Source organism: Taudactylus pleione, unplaced genomic scaffold (assembly GCF_031769625.1).
Source record: "Taudactylus pleione unplaced genomic scaffold, aTauple2 ptg000136l, whole genome shotgun sequence".
In the NCBI taxonomy this organism is placed as follows: Eukaryota; Metazoa; Chordata; class Amphibia; order Anura; family Myobatrachidae; genus Taudactylus; species Taudactylus pleione.
This window is the reverse complement of record NW_028284538.1, coordinates 421,637-444,609: the sequence shown is the minus strand read 5'-3', so window position 1 is coordinate 444,609 and position 22,973 is coordinate 421,637. Positions and strand designations below refer to the sequence as shown.

Sequence of the window (22,973 nt, the reverse complement as noted above, 5' to 3'; positions counted from 1 at the left end):
AGTGCTGTAGGCTATAAAATACAGTAAAAAATGTGTGTGTGTGTGTGTGTGTGTGTATATATATATATATATATATATATATACATATATATATATATATATATATATATACACACACACACACACTTTACAAATTTGAACTTTTCATTAATATAGCTCAAATATAGTGGTTCTAATTAGTGAGAACGGACATTTAAAAAAAATAAAACCTTTAAAGTAGAATGTTCAAGTAAAAATATATATTTTACATTGTCCAGGCAAAATAAGTTCAGCCAGTGCCATGCATATAAAATCATTTAACATAATAATCATTGTGTACATATAGTTTCCCTGTGTGCATAGTAAACATAAAAATAGACAGACTGCAACAACTAATTCTAGCAAGTAAACAAATCACACAGATACGAAGAAGCATTATAGAATGTGAAAAGATACACAGATTTACAGCCATAGCAAAAAGAACAACAAAATGATCAATCTCCATTATCTATGGTGCTGCAGGTGTTTATTTCCCATAATGCATCATTGGAACTGTAGGTCATCATCGGCTGGGAGAGTTGATACTTGTCATTCATAAGCAGGATATGTAAAGTGTGGTATGCGTACCCCTAGAGGTACCTCAGGAAAATTCTAGGGGTACTTCGAGCATGTTATTTTTCATTTAAAATAACAGTTTATTATACTGGTAAATATTAAAATATATACAAATCAAATTGGATGGGTTACTTTGTAAATATTTAAGTACACAAGAGCATGATTGGTATTTATACATATTGGTGGCTACATGGCGCGTGGAATAAACTGGCAAACATCAGGGAGTGACTGGTAATCATCTGCCGTTATAAGTGAGTAGGTGATGCGAGAAGCTTGTAAATGCTGAGCTAGAGATAGCCCAACCATCCATACATTCCTGCTCTGTTGTCTACATAGACGGCGGTCACTTTGGTTGCTTTTTCTTCTTCTTCTTCAGTGCATGTAGCCAGTTCAAAGAATGGCTGAAATAGACAACGAAAATGAATAAATAAGGAGATTAGTGTGGTTAAAAGACTGTATTGTACCTCTATGTAATGTTTGTCTGCTTTAGAGATGGCTATGATGCATATTGCATAACTAAAGAAATACCATCTACTGCTATATAAATTAATAATATACTTATTCCCAGTAGCTGCAAAATATATAGCAGAAACATACTTAAAAAGTTATATATTTATTAAAATTACAAATGCAAGAATTCTACACCATTAAACATAAGCTACAGTACAAGATGGCTCAATATAGAGGCTGAATAAATGTACATCTATATGAATAGGTGGGGCTGATAATGTATTGGAAATCGAGAGTGTGAATGAACCGACCAAATCCGCAGTGTAGGAGCACCGTCCACATAAGGAGTGAAGAAGGATACTTTAGACAGTCCACCACTAAATGATGTTAGTCCAATGTAGCTAAACTCACCAGGGATCAACAGTTGGTTGTTAAAAACCATTAGAGGTTATTTGATTTTCTAAACTCAAACTGCCCTTGTAGTCCTTTAGTTTCTAAACACTGACCCCGCCATAAAACCCCTTCAGTTAGATGTGCATGGAATTCTAGGATTGTTTCTAGAGAAAGAAAGTATATCTGCACACTCCAATAGATAACGAGTTACGGTCATATATGAGGCCCCATAATAATTAGCAACTAATAATGTTCAATTTATGGGGGTGCAGCTCTATTCCAACCAAGTTAGATATATTAAACAAAAGAGGCTAGGGGTTGTTAGAGAATCAATACATTAAAACTTGACTTTTATTAGTTATTATACAAAAAATTCCATTCACTGGGAATGGTACAGTGAAAATCTGAGGTAAAAAAATAATTTGTTAAACATAGTCAGGTGCATAAATATTGAGACATTGACAGAATTTTCATATTTTGGCCTCTATTCACCACCACAATGGCTTTGAAATGAAACAAACAAGATGTGCTTTAACTGCAGACTTTCAGATTTAATTTGAGGGTAATTACATCCAAATCAGGTGAATGGTGTAGGAATTACAACAGTTTCTATATATGCCTCACACTTTTTAAGGGGCCAAAAGTAATGGGACAAACTAAACAATCCTAAATCTAATTTTCACTTTTTAATACTTGTTGCAAATCCTTTGCAGGCAAATACAGCCTGAAGTCTGGAACGCATAGACATCACCAGACGCTGGGTTTCATCCCTGGTGATTCTCTGCCAGGCCTCTACTGCAAATGTCTTCAGTTCCTGCTTGTTCTTGGGGCATTTTCCCTTCAGTTTTGTCTTCATCAAGTGAAATGCATGCTCAATCACATTCAGGTCATGGGATTGACTTGGCCATTGCATAACATTCCACTTTTTAGCCTTAAAAAACTCTTTGGTTGCTTTTGCAGTATGTTTTGGGTCATTGTCCATCTGCACTGTGAAGCGCCGTCCAATGAGTTCTGAAGCATTTGACTGAATATGAGCATATAATATTGCCCGAAACACTTCAGAATTCATTCTGCTGCTTTTGTCAGCAGTCACATCATCCATAAATACAAGGGAACCAGTTCCATTGGCAGCCATACATGCCCACGCCATGACACTACCACCACCATGCTTCACTGATGAGGTGGTATGTTTTGGATCATGAGCAGTTCCTTTCCTTCCCCATACTCTTCTCTTCCCATCACTCTGGTACAAGTTGATCTTTGTCTCATCTGTCCATAGAATATTGTTCCAGAACTGTAATGGCTTTTTTAGATGTTGTTTGGCAAACTCTAATCTGGTCTTCCTGTTTTTGTGGCTCACCAATGGTTTACATCTTGTGGTGAACCCTCTATATTCACTCTTGTGAAGTCTTCTCTTGATTGTTGACTTTGACACATATACACCTACCTCCTGGAGAGTGTTCTTGATTTGGCCAACTGTTGTGAAGGGGTTTTTCTTCACCAGGGAAATAATTATTCTGTCATCCACCACAGTTGTTTTACGTGGTCTTCTGGATCTTTTGGTGTTGCTGAGGTCTCCGATGCATTTTTTCTTTTTAAGCATGTTTCAAACAGGTGATTTGGCCACACCTAATGTTTTTGCTATCTCTCTGATGGGTTTGTTTTGATTTTTCAGCCTAATGATGGCTTGCTTCACTGATAGTGACAGCTCTTTGGATCTCATATTGAGAGTCGACAGCAACTGATTCCAAATGCAAATGTCACACCTAGAATCAACTGCAGACCTTTTACCTGCTTAATTGATAATGAAATAACGAGGAAATAGACCACACCTGTCCATGAAATAGCTTTTGAGATGATAGTCCCATTACTTTTGGCCCCTTAAAAAGTGGGAGGCACATTTATACCCCTTTTCCACCTAAATTCCGGGTCTGACCCGGATTTGGAACAAAGTTCCTATCCAGATCAGACCCGGAATTTTGCCGGCGCCGACTCTGGATATTCCCGAGTCAGCGCCGCTCACACCGCAGTCGGGTCTGCATAGACCCGGCTTTTGCGGAGTGAAAGTGGTCGCTTGGAGATGACGTGGTGAATAGAGGCCAAAATATGAAAATTCTGTCAATGTCCCAATATTTCTGCACCTGACTGTACATATAGATTAGTGTATAAAGATAGAAAAATGTGAACAAATAGTGTATAAAAAAGCAGGGTCCACCATTTCAATTTCCCAGTACAGTATTATGAAAGCAATGTACTATGTTGAAGCGGAGCAAAATTATATGAAATATGTATATTCAATATATCTAATAACCTACATATAAATGGTCCTTGTTGGTCATAAAGCTAAATTAATAAAGGAATTCACTAATATTGGTGGTAATAATATCACATCTACTTGAGTGGCTTGTGAAATCTTCAGCAATAATGTCCTCCTTTAATATAAGGCATGACTGCTGGTTCAATCCTTTATAGGTCAGACAATCACATCACAATACTTATTATCTTTTGCTGTCCCATGTGTCACAATTTATTCACTTTATATAATACACATTGGTTTGTGAGCATAGAATAGCGTCACACTAATACTGCTGTATAATATCAGTTTTATTCTGACTGATCAATTCATATACATCTCACAAATCACTTTAAGCTGTGCTGGCATAAATAGTGTTGTTGCAATGTTAACATCATCCCTAATCAGGTAACGTTATTACCACAGCTCAGATAATCACAGATAGATAGTAATTATCTATATGTTTTTCTGGCAGATTTTATTATTATTGTTGTTACTTAGTATTTATAAGCACTCCTAAAAAATGAATGCATTAAATCACAGAATAAACTATATGTGCCTTACTGCAGCTTTCAGCAAGGCTCAAAAAGGAATCAATCTGTGTGGTAAATCACACTTCTATAAGTCACATTTAGCTGTCTCATGTGTCACAATTTATTCAGTTAATATAATACACATTGGTTTGTGAGCATAGAATAGCGTCACACTAATGCTGCTATATAATGTCAGTTTTATTCTGACTGATCAATTCCTATAAAGCTCACAAATCACTTTAAGCTGTGCTGCTAATAATTGTTACTGCAATGTTAACATTATCCCTACTCAAGTAGCATTATTACCACACCATATATTTATAGTATTATCACTTCTAATCTAGTACATGCATGATATATACATTTTCATGGGACCATGTGGTGGACCCACCGGAAACACCAACATGCACATTTCACTGTGTAAACAGCTTTATCAAGGCTGAACCAGATTGTCCCCCTCAGGTGCATATTTAACAGATATAGGCGACCAATCAAAATGCTTCTTCGGGTCACATGCATGTGGCAGCCAATGAGAGCCATAGTTCCAGCAAGCTGCATCAGAGATCACATGATCTACCTTAATACAACAGCTCATTCATGCCATTTGTAAACAAAACTCCAGATCACATTATCGGATCTCATCTCCTCCTAAAGAAGGAGAAGAACATACAAATACTATTATAACAAAATAAGTAGTGTCAGAATGATAAACTAGAACAAAATAATACATGTAATATAAAATAATATGATAATACTAAAGGAAACAGTTATAAAATAATAAACTCAATGACCATAATATCATGAAAAAATCCATCTCACAACCATTGGTTAATTGGGTAGTGACTCTATATTAAATCAACAATTAGATTATCCACTTGGAAAATTGTTTATTTATATATATGTGTATATATATATATATATATATATATATATATGTATATATGTTTAGATTTGATATAATGGGGGTTTTATTACCTCTGTCTACTTCAGGGTAAATAGGGTATTCACAGGATTCCTTGGGGTATAGGTGATGACGGCAGGCATCGGACACTACAGAGTTAATTTCCAGCCTCCCAGGATGCACCGGGGTCCCTCTTCTATACCCCGCCCCTGAGCCAAGGCAAATCAGTTTCGTAACAAGCCATAGGCCGGAGGAAGAGAACAAAGAGAGAGAAGAAAGTCTGAAACACACAAAAATCACATTCTCACCAGAAGGAGACGGAAAAACCGGTGACCAGATCAAAGCCCATCTGCAGTACAGGTGCGACAGGGCGGGAGTCCTGTGGAACCCTATGGACTTCGTAGAAATAGAGATAACAAAGGTAAGTTCTTACCATATCTCTTATTTTCTACTTCAGGGTCCATAGGGTATCCACAGGATACCTTGGGGATGTCCCAAAGCAGTATCCTTTAAGGGTGGGGACCCTCCTGTGCTGTAAGGAGAATCCGCGGCCCGAAGGAAGCATCCTGAGAGGCGAAGGTATCAAATGTATAATACCTCACAAAGGTATGGACAGAAGACCACGTGGCTGCCTTGCACAGCTGAACTGCAGAGGCACCACGGCGAGCTGCCCATGAAGGACCCACAGATCGAGTAGAGTGAGCTTTAAGAGAGGAGGTACAGACAGGCCCTCATGAATGTAAGCCTCAGAAATTGGCATGCGAATCCATCCTGCCAAAGTTTGCTTAGTGGCAGGCCAACCCTTCTTATGGAAACCATAGAGGACAAACAGAGAGTTCCGATTTCCTAAATTAACTGGTACGGTCAACATAAATCCTTAAGGCCTGTACCACATCAAAGGAGGCCTAACCAGCTGGTAGGTCTGGGGAATTGAAGGCTGGTACCATAATTTCCTCATTAATGTGGAAACTAATATCACCTTAGGTAGGAACCCAGGACGAGCACTGCCCTGTCCCTAAGAAAAATTAGAAATGGGGGGCGACATGAGAGAGCCCCCAAGTCTGACACTCTTCTGGCCGAAGCAATGGCCAGAAGAAACACAATCTTAGTTGTGAGCCATTTTAGATCCACTGAGCCAAGTGGTTCAAATGGCGGTCCTTGGATACCCTATTTACCCTGAAGTAGACAGAGGTAATAAAACCCCCATTATATCAAATCTAAACATATATACACACATATATATATATATATATATATATATATATATAAACAATTTGCCAAGTGAATAATCTAATTGTTGATTTAATATAGAGTCACTACCCAATTAACCAATGGTTGTGAGATGGATTTTTTTTCATGATATTATGGTCATTGAGTTTATTATTTTATAACTGTTTCCTTTAGTATTATTATATTATTATATATTACATGTATTATTCTGCTCTAGTTTATCATTCTGACACTACTTATTTTGTTATAATAGTATTTGTATGTTCTTCTCCTTCTTTAATAGATGAGATCTGATCATGTGATCTGGAGTTTTGTTTACAAATGGCATGAATGAGCTGTAGTATTAAGGTAGATCATGTGATCTCTGATGCAGCTAGCTGGAATTATGGCTCTTATTGGCTGCCACATGCATGTGACCCGAAGAAGCATTTTGATTGGTCGCCTATATCTGTTAAATATGCACCTGAGGGGCACAATTTGGTTCAGCCTTGATAAAGCTGTTTACACAGTGACATGTGCATGTTGGTGTTTCCAGTGGGTCTACCACATGGTCCCATGAAAATGTATATATCATGCATGTACTAGTTTAGAAGTGATAACACTATAAATATATGGTGTAGGGATAATGTTAACATTGCAGTAACATTTATTAGCAGCACAGCTTAAAGTGATTTATGAGCTTCATAGGAATTGATCAGTCAGAATAAAACTGATATTATACAGCAGTATTAGTGTGATGCACAAACCAATGTGTATTAAAGTGAATAAATTGTGACACATGAGACAGCAAAAGATAATAAGTATTGTGATGTGATTGTCTGACCTTTAAAGGATTGAACCAGCAGTCATGCCTTATATTAAAGGAGGACATTATTGCTGAAGATTTCACAAGCCACTCAAGTAGATGTGATATTATTACCACCAATATTAGTGAATTCCTTTATTAATTTAGCTTTATGACCAACAAGGAGCAATTATATGTAGGTTATTAGATATATTGAATGTACATATTTCATATAATTTTGCTCCGCTTCAACATACTGTAGTACATTTCTGTCATAATACTGGGAAACTGAAATGGTGGACCCTGCTTTTTTATACACTATTTGTTCACATTTTTCTATCTTTATACACTAATCTATATGTATGTTTATCAATTCAATAAATTTATATTTTACCTCTAATTTTCACTGTACCATTCCCAGTGAATGGAATTTTTAGTATAACTAATAAAATACCCCTAGCCTCTTTTGTTTAATATAGTCCTAGGATTGTGCAACCTTCTCTTTATGAAATTGGTAAAAAAAACTATATCTAACAAAGTAATACGTCTTGGGCCCCAATCCAAATCATAACCAGCAGAAGGCCTTTTAGCCTAGGCCGTGAAATGGTAGGGGAGGGGGGGGGGGGGGGGGGAGATAAAGAGTGTGGGGTCAGCTGAATTTCCACTAATCAGCATTGGCTTTACCAGTCTGGGTTGGTGGTGCTACAGCAGTCAGCAGACATGGTGTGAGGCCCCCTGACATATTGGTTTCTCTGCATTTTTGCAGTTTTGAGTTCATCCCATAGACAAAAAAATGCCACAATCCCTGTTTAGAAGGGTTCTGTATATTAAGTCAGCAGTGACCATGTGAGAATGTTTTCAGGTAATACATTGACATGTTCATCATGTTGACATTCACCATGTCGGCAGTGATGAAATATACCCCTAACAATACCCTAATGTCGGCAATTTGATTATGTCGACTTTTTGTCCATGTCAATATTTTAGCCATCTTGACATCATAACTGTCAACATTCTTGTGTCAACATAATGAATGCTGGCAGTATGCCGACATACCGTTTACTAAATTTCCCCACTTAGCCTCTAAATTTAACTTATATTGCTTCAGCAGAGTACCCGGACTCCTGATAAGGCAACAGCAGGAAGGAGGAAACCACCGGCACAAGCTTCATTCATACAAATATGACTGCAGCAATGCCAACACAGTAAATTGGAAGCAGCCACACTAACAGGAATCCCCCTACCAGCTGAATACCAGGGAAAAACTGCATAACCAGCAGTGGCAGCTCCAGAGGTGGGGCTGCACTGCAGTCCAAAATTCAAATAGGGAAGCCACACCAACTGCCAGTGATGATTGGCAGCGTTTAGGGTGGCAGTTGGTGTGGCTCCCCTCTTTGAATTTTGGACTGCGCTGCAGCCCCACCTCTGGAGCCGCCACTGGTAGCCAGTATGTTAATGATGCACACTTCATTAGCGCTTTAAAGTTTAAATAGCATTTGCAGCTGTCGTTGCTTGGAAGGCGCTGCGCCCATATCACACTAACTGCAGTGTGACTCAAGAGGCTATTGCAATAAAACTCAGCCTAGATTTTGACCACACTATCTGCTGATTTCTATGGGACACAAATATATATATATATATATATATATATATATATATATATATATAATGGACACTGGTCATTTGCTTTTTAAGGAATCACAGATATTTGGACATTTCCCATGTACATGCCAATGCAATGCGATTCACCCATTCCACTCCCATTTACAACTCTGATCTCATCTCCCTTCACTCCTCTGTCCGCCCTCTTCGTTCACTTAATGCACGCCGCCTTTCATGCCAATTGATTACTTCCTCCCACTCCCGCCTCCCCACCTTTGGAACTCCCTCCCTCTCCCCATCAGACTCTGCACCTCTCTACAATCATAAAAACGAGCTCTTAAAACCCACTACTTCACTAAAGCCTTCCAGCTCTCATCCTAACTTGCTGCTACATCTTCCTTCCTCCCCGCCTACCCCATCTGTGTCACTCCTCTTTGTCTGCCCCTCCCTTAAAGAATGTAAGCTCTTTCGAGCAGGGCCCACTACCCTCTTGTGCTTCTCCCTACTGTAATTTAATTTATCTTTTACTCCCCACTAGGGTAACTAACACTTGGCAGCTTATGTGGGTGCAAAGGTCGCTAATATAACAACGTTTATTATGCATGTCCGTGTCCTGCTTTGTATTTTATTGTAAGTCGCTGGTTACTTATTTGTTTATGTACTATGTAAGGCGCTGCGGAACCCTAATGGCGCCATATAAATCAATGATAATAATAATAATGTGATTGATTTACTCATTACAAAAGTTGGTTTACAATCCTCTTGAATCCATAACCATATCAACTACCGTTTGGTGCATGAATGCAATTTTATATATTTTCGTAGATATACTGTGACGTCATAGATTTTTATATTGTTTACATATTTTTTTATACTATGTACATCTATATGACTGCTTATAATTAATAAATGTTTACTGAAGTACATTGATATCATCAGAGCATTATATCGAGCTTTGCATTATGCATGGTCCATAAGGACACCATATTTTTATTATATAGACAAAAGAGGCAGACCATTGATTTAGATTTAATCTTTGATATCTTTATTCTTCTCTACTTAGCTATTATTTCTGCTTCCCTTTTATTCCATTATTGCACCAAGGGACATTTCATCATAAATATGGATTATGGGGGAGATGTATCAAACCTTGGAAAGGGATAAAATGGAGAGAGGTAAAGTACCAACCAATCAGGTTCTAACTGTCAGTGTTTGAACACAGTCTGTAAAATGGCAGTTAGAAGCTGATTGGTTGGTACTTTCTCTCTCTTCAAGATTTGATAAATCTCTCCCAAAGTCTAATGCGGTCTAACTTTTTACTGCCAGTGATTATATCTAATGGTGTATAATTCTTGTATATTTAACTTTAATTTAATAAATCTATCATATTTTTAGTAAACTTCTGTGATATTTTATATATTTCTTAAGAATATTTTGATTATTATATATCAGAAGTTGGAAGAACAGCCATTCTTCCTTTTCTATATGTGATCCCCTAGAGACCCCATAATCTCATGTGACAGCTGTACCCTTCCCCTTCCCCGTGCTAATCATTGTATATTTATTTTGCATGTACATTTAAATTCTTAAGTGCCAATGGTTTTTTTTTTTGCTTGTGCTCTTCGTATGATGCATATTACCTTGGAGAATCTGCTTTTTCTTTTCCAGGCGATCTTGGCTCTTCTGGATCTGGTTTGGCCGTCTCATCTTCAGGAGTTTTATTGCGACCTTTCAAGCGACCCTGTTACATAGTTACACAGTGTAAGTGGTAAAAGTGTAAGGTACAATATCACTGTGTCTAAGGGCAGCAGAGGAGGCTCTCTCCCTGCCGATATGTCATCATTATTTATTTATTTTCATGAAGAAATGAAGAAAGGTGATGTACAATGAACTAATGGTTTATTGGAGATTCAGATTGTAGACTGGTGGCTAAAGAATGTTTTGCGAAGGACAGACATGAGGATGGTGAGGGTTATGTGCCTAGAGACTCTACTGACGTACATTAGTTCCTGCGTCTGTCCTTTGAATCTAAAGCTTCATCTTTAAAATTCACGTCAGAGAGAAAATCAAAGTTAGAGCTAAATAGTTAACCACAGGCAGTGTGGGGGTCAAACCCACTAATACCATGTGTCAGTAATACTAGTTAATGTTTATTAAAGGACATTTTTCCTAATCTTATGTGTAGCTGGCAATGCTGCTGCTGGTATATACTGATTGCAGATGTATAGCTTCCTCTGTTCTTTGGTGCAAAGTCCAGCAGTGATATCTATAGTGATATGTTTATCTTATCTCAGAAGACTATTGTTAGCTTATACTAAGACTTCAGAAACCAACTACCAGAGGTGAAAATTCCAGTCATTGCAGCATTACACCTTACAGGACATGCCAAAGGACAAGTAGGGGAACAAGGGGTTATCCAGTAAATAGATTGCTGTAGATGTATGCTCTTCCTTATCTGTACTATAAGTAATCATCCCTGTGTTTTAGAAAAATGTTGTGTAATAAAAGTCTTCATTTACAACCAGAAACTACAAATACTAAGGGGTATATTTACTATTTATTTACTAAGGAGAGAGTTTTTAGAAGTGGAGATGTTGCCCATAGCAACCAATCAGATTCTACTTAACATTTGACTAGCACCTTCTAGAAGATAATAGCTAGAAGCTGATTAGTTGCTATGGGCAACATCTCCACTTCTAAAAACTCTCACTTTAGTAAATTTACCACTAAGGGTCCCATTATTGCTGGCTCCTGAAGCTACATAATACACAGAGGGCCTGATTCAGAGCGCTCGCAAGCGGGTCGATGGTGCCCTAGTGCGCATGCGCACGACGGAGGGAGCTCCGTCATGCGCATGCGCGAGAACTGAATAGCGACGGCCAAGCCGTCGCTATGGGTCTCGCACCAAAGGGGGCGTGCTGTCGATGGTGAGTGACAGCACGCCCCCTTTGGAGGGCGTGCCGGGGGCGTTGCTGCCCAGATGGAAGCGTTCCCATTGGAACGCCTACCGTCTGGGGCCGGCCCCACTGACATCACTAGTGAAGTTAGTGGGAGTGCTTTTGGCTCTGATAGAGCCAAAAGCACTCCTGGGCTTGCGGCAGCGAGACCCTACCGCAGGGTCTCATCGCAAGCCCGATGGTCGCGATGGTCATCGCGACCATCTTTTTGGCCGCTCGCATAAGCTGTGGGTGGTTACCTACAGCTATGCGAGCGGCCAGGAGGCCGCTCCAATATTAGGTAGGAGGGCCCTGATTCAGAGCGAGCGCTCTTGTTTAGGCCCAGAGCTCCAAGTCCTCCACAGTACCTCTAATAAGATTACTTTAAGTTCCTGACTTTTGCATGCTTTCTTGCAAATCTTAGTAAATGTATTGCTTTTTATTTTTAGCATCCTTCTTTAGTTTTTTAGCTATGTATTTATATCACCAGGAAGAGTTGTTTATTTTCGTTACCCAAACAGGGCACCGTTCTGCTGTGCCCACTGCATAACTGAGTACAGAAGTCAGCTCTGTGTCATGTACCACTGCAGCGAAAAATTCCGAAGATAAAAAGACAAACACAAGATCAAATAGCCAGAAGAAAGTTAGACATAGAAAAAGAATGTATATACTAAAACGTAAACTATACCAGCGCATCAGCAGGTTACTAAAGTAAACTAATGGAAAACTACTTTAAAGGAACTGCAGCCTCAAACATATTTAATAGTCACCTGTGCCTAGCACAAGCACATGTATGTGACATGTCAATGCAGATGGTAAACAAACTTTTGGATTTACTCTGCTACCTCTTTCCCTGCTCTGTATCATATTTTCGGTCAGTCCCACAACTGTCCACAAAGCCAATCATGTTACACATATAACCTGCCCAAAGCCCATGCTCTTAGCTATTGTGCTGTGAGAGGATTATCAATAAGATTGACAGGAGAGCTCTATGAGCAGATAAAGCCATTTTGGAGAGATGATATTAATGCTCATCCAATCTAAATTCTGAATAATAAGCACCAGCACAGTAACTATGACCTATAACAAAATATTTTCTATTGCATCCCATAATAATACAACAGACAATTACAAAGGGAAAATAAAAAAATGAGTAGTGGGGGCTTGAGTGCTGAGCCCGAGCGTGCCCCCCTACCTAGCGCCGGCGTTGGCAGTGTGCCAGATTCCTTCTCACTGAAATATCTTCTGAGGCAGTCTCAGTCACCACAGCAGGTAAGTATACTGCATGGATGCGGGGTGTTCGGAGTGGGCCCCATGGGCCCCTCTACACCTTTTATAGATATGCCACTAGCGCAAGATGCATGAGGATTTGCAAACGTGCATCTTCATGTGTTCGCTTTATGGGGGATGCACAGTCATAGTACTTCCTGTGCATCAGCCTCTAGGGGGCGTATTTACTAAAGGTGGATTTAAATCGATTTGAATTAATTTACAATCAATCAACATCGATGTTGTGTTTCTGGGGCTAAATCACACATTTACTAATACAAATCAAATACAAATCACAATTGTCTGTTAGTAAATGTGTGATGACATCGATGTTGATTGATTTTCATCGATTTTAAAATGATCAAAATCGACCTTTAGTAAATATACCCCTAAGTGTCTACAGTGTGGACTGGGAAATAAATATAAGAGAAAACTCCAACAGAAGGTTCTTACACCCATGTTGAGGTGAGTTTGTTTTTTTGCATAGTTAGGAAGAAATCTAGGTGGGGACAGTGCTGCTTTATGCAGTACTGAAGTCTATTAGTGTATTACTATTAGTTTTTCTTACAGACAGGTAGAAACAACTATATAACTTGTTACCTTCAGGATAGATGGTGATATTATGCCAGAGAATATGCCACCCTTTTTGGTGGAAGACTTCCTTGGCAAGGGGGAATTGTCCGGAGTACAGTCAGATGATGTTGGTTCTTTCTCCTCCTCATCAGAATCTTTCTCTGGGCAACATTTTGGATCTACAAAACAGCCGTATAGTCCAAATAAAAATGTGCAAGCGACTAAATTCTACCATGACATTTCTAAGAGTTGGTTTCAGCATATTATTAATTATTGTCCATGCTCACCTAGCCACAATATGCCATGCAGCGCAATACGCCTGGCGTGAAGTGAGCTGCCTGATCCCATGCAACTCTGCTAGAGTTAAGCCTCTTTTTTTTTATGGAAAGGATGCCCAGCACACTGTGCTGATCAGTTTGCTACTTGTATATCTGTGTGCGACTGTACACGGAACTTAGGGCCTGATTCAGAGCCGGACGCTCTGACAGAGCACTCGCTCTGAATCAGGGCCGGCCCTCTGGTTTTTTAGAGCGGCCTCCTGGCCACTCGCATAGCTGTGGGTGACCACCCACAGCTATAGCGAGCGGCCATGATGATGGTCGCGATGGTCAAGACCATAGCAACCATCGGAATTGTGGTAGGGTCTCGTTGCCGCAAGCCCCAGAGTGCTTTCGGCTCTAACAGAGCCGAAAGAACTCCCACTGACATCACTTGTGATGTTAGTGGGGCCGGCACCAGACGGTAGGCGTTCCCATGGGAATGCCTTCGTCTGGGCAGCCACGCCCCTGGCCCGCCCACCAAAGGGGGCGTGCTGTCACTCAACATCGACAGCACGCCCCCTTTGGTACGAGACCCGGAGCGCCGGATTGCCCGACGCTATCCGGGTCTCGCGCATGCGCACGACGGAGCCAGGTCCGTCGTACATGCACACTGGGCTACCATCAACCCGCTTGCGAGCGCATAGCGCGCACGAACGGGTCTGAATCAGGCCCTTAGCGTGGAAAAAAGAAAAGGGGAGAGATCAGTCCGGCGCTGTCATTAAGCAGCTAGTTCAGGTGGAGGGTGTCAACCTCCCAAGACAGAAAAATTGATATAGAAGAATGAACAGCGCTAATAAGCCTGGTGCTATAAACCATAAATAAATAATAATCTGAACTGATTAAACCATAATATAATACATGTGAAAATAGATACAGTATGACCTTCTAGCAAACAGTAAACATATACATATACGGCTTGGTTGAAAAAGCACCCCACAGGCATCGACTAGCACATAATTGGGACCTCATTTGGACATTTTCCGGACCAGCACCATCCACTCTCTCCGTCATACTATACGTTTTCCTTCGTCAACACGCCATTGCAGCAATCCCTGCATGTTCATCGAGTCGTGACTATCTACAAATAAGTCTGGTAAGTACTAACAAGCAGGATAATATCCTGGACTATTATATTGAGGCCGGTGACTATATTACTACTATGGACCATATTCAATTAGTTTTGCGTACGCGACAAAGTTTCGCATGCCGGACTTTTCGCCTACATTGCGTATATTAGCAGCGGAAATTTATCGTGCATGTTCCCGCGATTCGCCCTATTCAATTCCAAAAGATGCGAAAACGGCTACACGAGAAGTCAGAACAGGCGAAAAGTGGTGTCAGAATCAGAGAAATCAGCCTGAACCCCCCGAAAAGGTGCAGAAACATTGGGGATCAATGTAGTAGTGCCCAATTAGCCCTAACACAACAGTTTGGGGTACTTAAGTCCGCACAATTGCCACTAATTAGCGTTTTTGGTGAAGAATGGCATAAAGCAGTATTTTTTGGAGAGAATAAGTAGTCCTGTCAAATTTGGGGTACCTGAAAATGGGTGCTAGCATATTTTAATGTCTCTAAAGTGCAGTTTTAATAAATGCGAATTTACACCCTCATTAAAACACTTGCAATCCCAAAAACACTTGACCCCCTTCTTAGTGCACCCCCAGAACCTTATTTCGCTAGTGTGCGAACTTGTCTCCCCACTTTGTGCTTGTACTTTTTTGGGGTTTTCTTAAGTTTTTCTATGGAATTTTTTGACGCAGTTGTCCTTTTGGGGGCTGTCCCAAAGGTCCTGAGTGCATTGCACCCCAAAACAAACATTTTGCCCTTCTTTTCTCCTGCTATTCATAGGCAAATCTTTCTCGCCTATTACATTGCATTGACTTTCCGTGTACGCAAAAAGGGGATGTAATTGAATATGGAGATAAGTTTCCGCCTGGCGAAAAGTCGCAATCGGCGATACTTTTTCGTGGATCTCGGTTTTTCGCTTCTAATTGAATACGGCCCTATATGTGTTTTGCCATTTGAACAGATCTTGATTACATAATTTCATCAATTCAACATTCATTGACGTTTTATTACTATTGTTAATGTTTGGACTTATATTGTTTAAGTATCCAACTGAATCATGTTTTTAACCCTATCCTATGAATTTGCAGCAATAAATAGCTACTACTTTTTTCAACCAAGCCGTATCGAGTCATATATTTTATGTATATGTTTACTGTTTGCTAGAAGTTCATATCTCTTTTCACATGTATTATATTACGGCTTAATCAGTCCAGATTATTATTTATTTATGGGTTATAGCAACCAGGCTTATTAGTGCTGTTCATGCTTCTATATCAATTTAGTGTGGAAAAAAGTGCATTGTAACATTTCACATGCTGATAGAGAGACACATAGATATACAAGTGTTACATATCAAATTAATCAGCGCAGTCTGCTGGTGCATACTAGTCACATCACATTGTAATTTTCAGCAGAGTTTTAGGGACAAGACGCACCAAGAGTGGCTGTTTGGCGAGACTGCAGCAAAGACGAGTGAGGACACATCTCTATATCTTTTTTTATATGGCGCCATAAAGGCTCTGCAGCACTGTACATGGGGCATAGGGCTAAAACATACTATAGTGCATTAGTAAAAAATGGTACAGGCAAGAACACAACTTCACACACATACTAAAATACATTGCCCAGATTACTTAATGACATGGAGAATGCAGAGGGTGGTGCTTGTGAGAGTGTACAATCTAGAGAGGCTAGAGGGATGGATACCAAGAAGGTTAGAAGAGACGAGTTAGGGAATGAAGAGACTGGAGACTAGGATAAAGGTTCGTAGGCTTCAATGTAGAGATGAGGGCACGATTAAAGGCTGGAGGCAAATCTGAATGGGTGTAGGAGACCATTCCAGAGGTTGGGAGTGGCACAGAAGAAGTTGTGAAGGCAACAGTGGGAATATGTAATCAGGGAGGAGGGTGGAAGGAGGTCATTGACAGAGCAAACAGAGCGGGAAGGAGTGTGGGTGTAAATGAGGCTGGAGATGTAGGGAGGAGCAGAGTGACTGAGGGGTTTCTAGGAGAGTAAGTATGAATTACACTGAGTGGGACACAGAGCCAGTGAAATGGCTGGTAGGGGGGCAGCAGAGATAGAGCAACGAGAAAAAAAAATGAGGCAGACAGCAGAGGTATGGATAGACTGAAGAGAGGGGCAGGCCACAGAGGAGTAGAATACAGAAGTCTAGGTGATAGATGATGAGAGCCTGAATAAGAGTTTTAGTAGTTTCAAGGGTGAGAAAGAGCGTAGTCTTTAAAATATTACTGAGGTGGAAATGGAAGGATTGGTAGATGAACTGCATGTGGGGGAGGGGGAAGAGCAGAGTCAACCCAGACAATAGACTTGGAAACAGAGGAGAGGGAGATTTTCTTAACAGAGAGGAAGGAGCGGGAACCTTAGCAGACTGAAAGACAACAGCTACAGTTTTGGAAATATTGAGTTTCAGGAAGCATTGCGAAATCTAGGAAGACACAGCTGATAGACAAGAGGTGACAAGAAAGAGGGCTGGGAGGAAGAGATCTGGGGAAGAGGGGTGAATTTGGAATCATCGGCACAGAGGTGGTAATAGAGGAGAAAGTAACTGATATGTTAACTAAGGGAAGCGGTGTAGAGTAGGAAGACAAAGGAGACAAGGACAGAACATTGAGGGACCCCGACGTGAAGAGGAAGTGGAGGAGTGATGGGTGTAGAAACTGAGAAGGAGCGGTTGGACATGTAAGAGGCAAACTAAGAGAGTGCTGAGTCATGGAGCTCAAAGAAATGGAGGGCTCGTAGGAAGAGGGGATGTCAGCTGTGCTGAATGTTACTGTGGGTTCCAGAAGTATGACAAAAGAGAAGCGTTTTTTGTTTTGGACGTGAGGAGCTAGTCAGTGACTTTGGTGAGGGCAGTTTCGATTGTCCGAATGATGGACTCAGCGGTTGTTCACTACAAGCTGAAGGGGCTTAGAGGAATAATTAGAGGGGAAGGAGGGATCAAGGGTGGGTTTATTAAGGATGGAAGACAAGGGTATGTTTGAAGGATAAAGGGAAGAGGGATTGTAGGAAGCAGGCATTAGGATGGAGAGAAAATATGAGGATGGAGGTAAAGAGGTCAGGATGGATGGTGGAGAGTAGGGCACAAACTTAACACTAGAGACAGGAGAGAAGAGATCAATGTTGGCAGTCCTGGTGAGGAGAGTGGGGGAGAGGGAGCCTGAAGGACACAATTTTAAAGGCAAAGTGGGTGTCAAAGTCAAGAGCACTGAGGGAGTGAGTTGAGTCTACATAAAACTTTCCTGAGACATAATTACAGTAAAAGCTTTTTTTCTGCAAATTATTTCTTTATGGACATTTTACTATTTGAAAGAATTTCTCAGTGTACTGACTTAACACCAGTTCTATAATCGTAGGTTGGGGGTTGCTAAAGTTTTGTTCTAATTTTCCACATTTTTCCATACCTGTGGAATCCCGAAACATCCAGTATTCAGGGTCTTCTTCCTGAGAAGTGCCAGCTCCTGGTACGGGGATCTTACGACATCTCTTTTTACCTAGAGACGCTCTGCTCCTCATGCAAGAAGAATCTAAAACAACAGTACCCTGGGCAGAAAACAACAAACAAGATCAGTCAGAGTAGATGTCCTGAGAACAAGTATAAACTTAGAAATTACAGAGGATTTAAACCCAACAATAACCATTTTGTAGCAGGAACAATATCTCTTTCCTTGCTTCTGTAGAGGTCAATTGAAAAATACAAGCATAAAACCTACTCAGTTCAAATCTTATTATTCTTGGTTCTTGTAGGAATCTGATAATGTCATAGAGATGAAAGAGCAGCAGGTGGAGTATAACTAGAGAAACTTATGATGAGCATGATGGCGGCTACATCCCATTAAATTAATTGGCTAAGACTACATCATTAAAGAATTACATGTATTCAGTGTTGGACTTGCAGTCAATGCCCTAATATCTCCTGCCTAACTCTGGTCCTGGCCCTGTTCCAATAATGTGAAAAACAAGTTTGATTTATGAAGGTTGTTCCATGCAGAGAAGAGTTCACACCGCAATCTTCCCACACCAGTTTGACAGGATAATCACCCACTTAATTATTGTGTTCTACAGAGAGATTATACTCCTTCCACTATGAGACTCTCAGCCTGTGGCTTCCAGCTCGCATCCATTCCCGTCCTAACCTCATGGCGCTACCACTGACATAAGCAGCCCTGTCACCACATACACAAATACATGAGTGGCACGTCACTGCCTCCCAAAACAAGAACACAGTCAACTTCTGAAATACTCTGTACTGTTGTGAATGTTCCAATGGTTTTGCGCTTCAATAAGTACTGAAGGAAAACAGGAGAGAAAGAATTATAACAAAAAATACTCTAAGTAGGTGGCGTAATAAATGTAAGTAATATAGCATGCTGGTTGGTTCTGTACATGTGACTAATATGGCATCTGGGTCTCACTGGAGGATATCGCTTTGTGCTGAAGCAATCTGAGCTGCAGAAAATACTGTTGGCTAAATTGTCTCAATGGGATGCATTCACCATGTCGACATTAAAAATTACGACAGACAGTAAAATGTTGATATGTTCCCAATGTCAGCAATCTGCAGAATTTTGACATTAGGCTGCAGGGGAATTGTAAGGGTTAGGGTTCGGATTAAGGTTAGGGTTCAGCATGCTGTAACTCCGCATCAACTGACATCGCCGGAAGACACAGCTGCACCGCCAGAGCTTAACTGAGATAAGTGATTGCCACACCACCAGAACCCACTGTTTAGCCGACATTCTGACCATGTCAATATGTCATCATTGTCGACTTGGTCAACGCCGATATGCTGTATGTCAATATAAGGACCATGCCGAAATAACGAATGTCAGCATTATGAATGACATCGGACCCGTTACAACATATTGTTTGTAGCTCAGTGAAAAGTTTCAAGAAATGAGAAAAGTAAAAATAAAAAAACAACCTGAGTTCTGAATTGTCTAATTGTGGCATTCAGTAATGCATACCCAGCTAGAGTAGCCTTATGGTGTTTTCTACACTCGTGCTGAAGATTAGCAGAGAATTCATGTTAGTGGGAGCTCCTAACGTGTACAAGAAATATATATACAGTATGTCACTGTCAAATAACTGGAGAACTGCATAAAAGTCGCAATAAGTTTTCACCATCTCTGAGCATGTGAAAAGTTGTGCAAAACCCCTAAAGTGAAGTAAGGTAAAAATATCGGGACTTTGGGCCTGATTCAGAGCCGGACGCTATTTGCGCTCGCTCGTTCAGAAAAAGGGGCCGGCTATTTAAATTGAGCGCTCGCTCTTTGCGGTCTGTTGACGCCTCTATGTCTGTGCGAGCGAACGAAACATGCGCTCGCTATTTTGTAAAGACGCCCCCTGGCCGCTCGCATCCTACGTCATCTCCGCTATTTATTTGATTAATCGAGTACATCGAAAGGCGTCTGAACTGCTCGCAGTGCTTGTGGTAGGATTTTCCTACCGCAATCATGCGAACAGTTCAGGCTAAGAGACAACCAAGTGATGTGGTCGATGACGCTGCTTTGTTAATTATGCACACCCTTAAAACGCCTGTTTTGACCGTTTGGCACGCCTGCGTTCGGATCTTCACTCCCCGTTTTCAAGCACCTTCCCCTGTTACCACCCACAAACGCCTCATCCTGTCACTCAAATTAGCAGGCACTCGCTATTTTGCGAGCGCTCGATTTACGACCGCAATGACTGGTTAGCGCATGCGCATTACGACCCATACGCATGCGCAGTTGTGCGAACATCGCTCGGAGCAAACGAGCGGCCGCTTACGAGCGGCTCTGAATCAGGCCCTTTATCCAGAACTAGGCTTACCATACTATCCCTTTAAACCGGGCCCATCATGTTCCTGTGGCTGATTAAAACCAGGTGAAATGGAGCCTTGAAGTCAGCCATGCCCAGAACCTGTGTAATTCATGAGTGTCCCGGTTTAAAGGGATAGTATGGTAAGCCTATCCAGAACCCCTTGGGCACCCCCCTTAATGACTAATTAGGCAAAAACAAAAATTTACTTAGCTTAATTGGGCCATTAATGCCATGTTATTTTTGGGGTGAAAAACTAAAAAGTGTTGGAAATTGGCTTTACAGTAGTGGGACAGGTATTTTGTGGGGTTTTATGGATGTGCCAGGTGTTTTAAACATTGCAGGTGCAAGTGACAGGTGTATTTTGAAATTTTTTTAAAAGTGCCCTAAAATGACTTAAAAAAAAAAAACATACACCCATTTTTATTTACCCCTAATTTAACTACTACAGGTTGAGTCTCCCATATCCAAATATTCCGAAATACAGAATTTTTTTTGGCATGACTGAGATAATGAAACCTTTGATTTTTGGTTCAATGTACACAAACTTTGTCTAAGGCACAAATTATTAAAAATATTGTATAAAATTACCTTCAGGCTGTGTGTATAAGGTGTATATAACACATAATTAATTTCATTTCTGTACACAAACTTTGCTTTAGCCACAAAATTATTGAAACTATTGTATAAAATGACCTGCAGGCTGTGCGTATAAGGTGTATATAACACACAAGTGCATTCTGTGTGTACATTTGGGTCCAAATTCCCAATATATTTCATTATGATATGCAAAATATTCCAAAATACGGAATATTCCATTATCCAATATACCCCTGGTCCCAAGCATTTTGGATATGGGAGACTCAACCTGTACATACATTATGGCCACTAGCAGTCATTTAAAATATTAGCTTATATTAGTTTACCTTTTTTGGGGGTACAGGCTGTTTTCCCCATTTTCTCCTGTACTTTACGCCTGTCACCCCTGCAAAAATTATCGCACGAATGCGTCTTCCCCGTTTTTGCAATGGCCCGGTAAGCGGAGCATGCATACATAAAAGTTACATATTCGGGCAAATTGTGCGATAAGTTTATATCTGCGAAAACTTTTCACGGCTAATTGGATACCGACCATTGGCCCTCATTCAGAGCCGCTCGTAAGCGGCCGCTCGTTCGTTATGAGCGATGTTCGCTCATATGCGCATGCGTACGGATTTTTAATACGCATGCGCGAACCAGTCAGTACGGCCGAAAATCGTTTGTTCGCAAAATAGCGAATGCCTGCTACTTTGAGTGACAGGATGAGGCGTATGTGGGTGGTAACAGGGGAAGGTGCTTGAAAACGGGGAGTGTAATTCAGAACGCAGGCGTGCTTAAAGGTCAAAACTGGCGTTTTAAGGGTGTGCATAATTAATCCAGCAGCGTCATTGACCATGTCATTTGGTTTTTTTTAACTCAGAACTGCTCGCAAAATAGTGGTTGAAAAAACCAACCACAAGAATAGCGAGCAGTTCATACGCTGTTCGATGTACTCGATTAATCTAATAAATAGCGGACATGACGTATGGTGCGAACGGCCAGGGGGCGTATTTTTCAAAATTACGTTCGCATGTTTTGCTCGCTCGTTCAGACTTAGAGGCGTGAACAGACCGCAAAGTGCGAACGGTTCATTTGAATAGCCACCCCCTTTTTAGAAAACGAACGACCGCAAATAGCGAGCTGCTCTGAATGAGGGCCATAGAGTGATGGAAACTAGGAGATCCTAACAAGCCTTATTAGAAACACTGCTGCTTATATATGATCAGCACTCAGTGTCCGGCGATGATGTATTGCTCTTAGCTGGTAAAGTACCTGTGACATTTTCTACATAAGGTATTAACTTTATAGAGACTCTGGGCCTAATTCAGAGAATTCCATAATTCAATATTTCTGTACATCTCTGATATTTATAGATCTGTGCAAGCGCAGGAGCCACACACTGCTCTTGTGCAGATCTGTGCCTGCGATGTCACTCGCAGTGCCCCAAAAGCCGCAGTATGATTGACGCGGTGCTGGCGTTCAGGGGCAGCGGCAGGCAGCGTTACAGAAACGGACATCGACCCTGTCTTCAGATGCAGCAGCGGGTCACAGAAGTTGGCAGTGGGCGGCTTTATACTAATTTGCATATTTTAGCACCAGCAATCCCATCATGCAGCTGTAAATGACAAACC

General features: G+C 40.8%; 1 protein-coding gene across 1 annotated transcript in view; it reads right to left on the bottom strand.

Annotated features, from left to right (window-relative positions):
• Positions 1-225: 225 nt before the first annotated feature.
• Positions 226-22,973, bottom strand: part of CNOT12 (CCR4-NOT transcription complex subunit 12) — a 72,416-nt gene continuing 49,668 nt past the window's right edge. Inside the window, exons 7-10 of the mRNA XM_088473470.1 lie at positions 18,369-18,507; positions 13,586-13,737; positions 10,421-10,521; positions 226-995 (exon numbers count right to left, since the gene is read on the bottom strand). Coding sequence (XP_088329596.1) covers positions 938-995; positions 10,421-10,521; positions 13,586-13,737; positions 18,369-18,507 — 450 coding nt within the window. The 3' untranslated portion in view covers positions 226-937. The remainder of the gene's footprint in view (positions 996-10,420; positions 10,522-13,585; positions 13,738-18,368; positions 18,508-22,973) is intronic.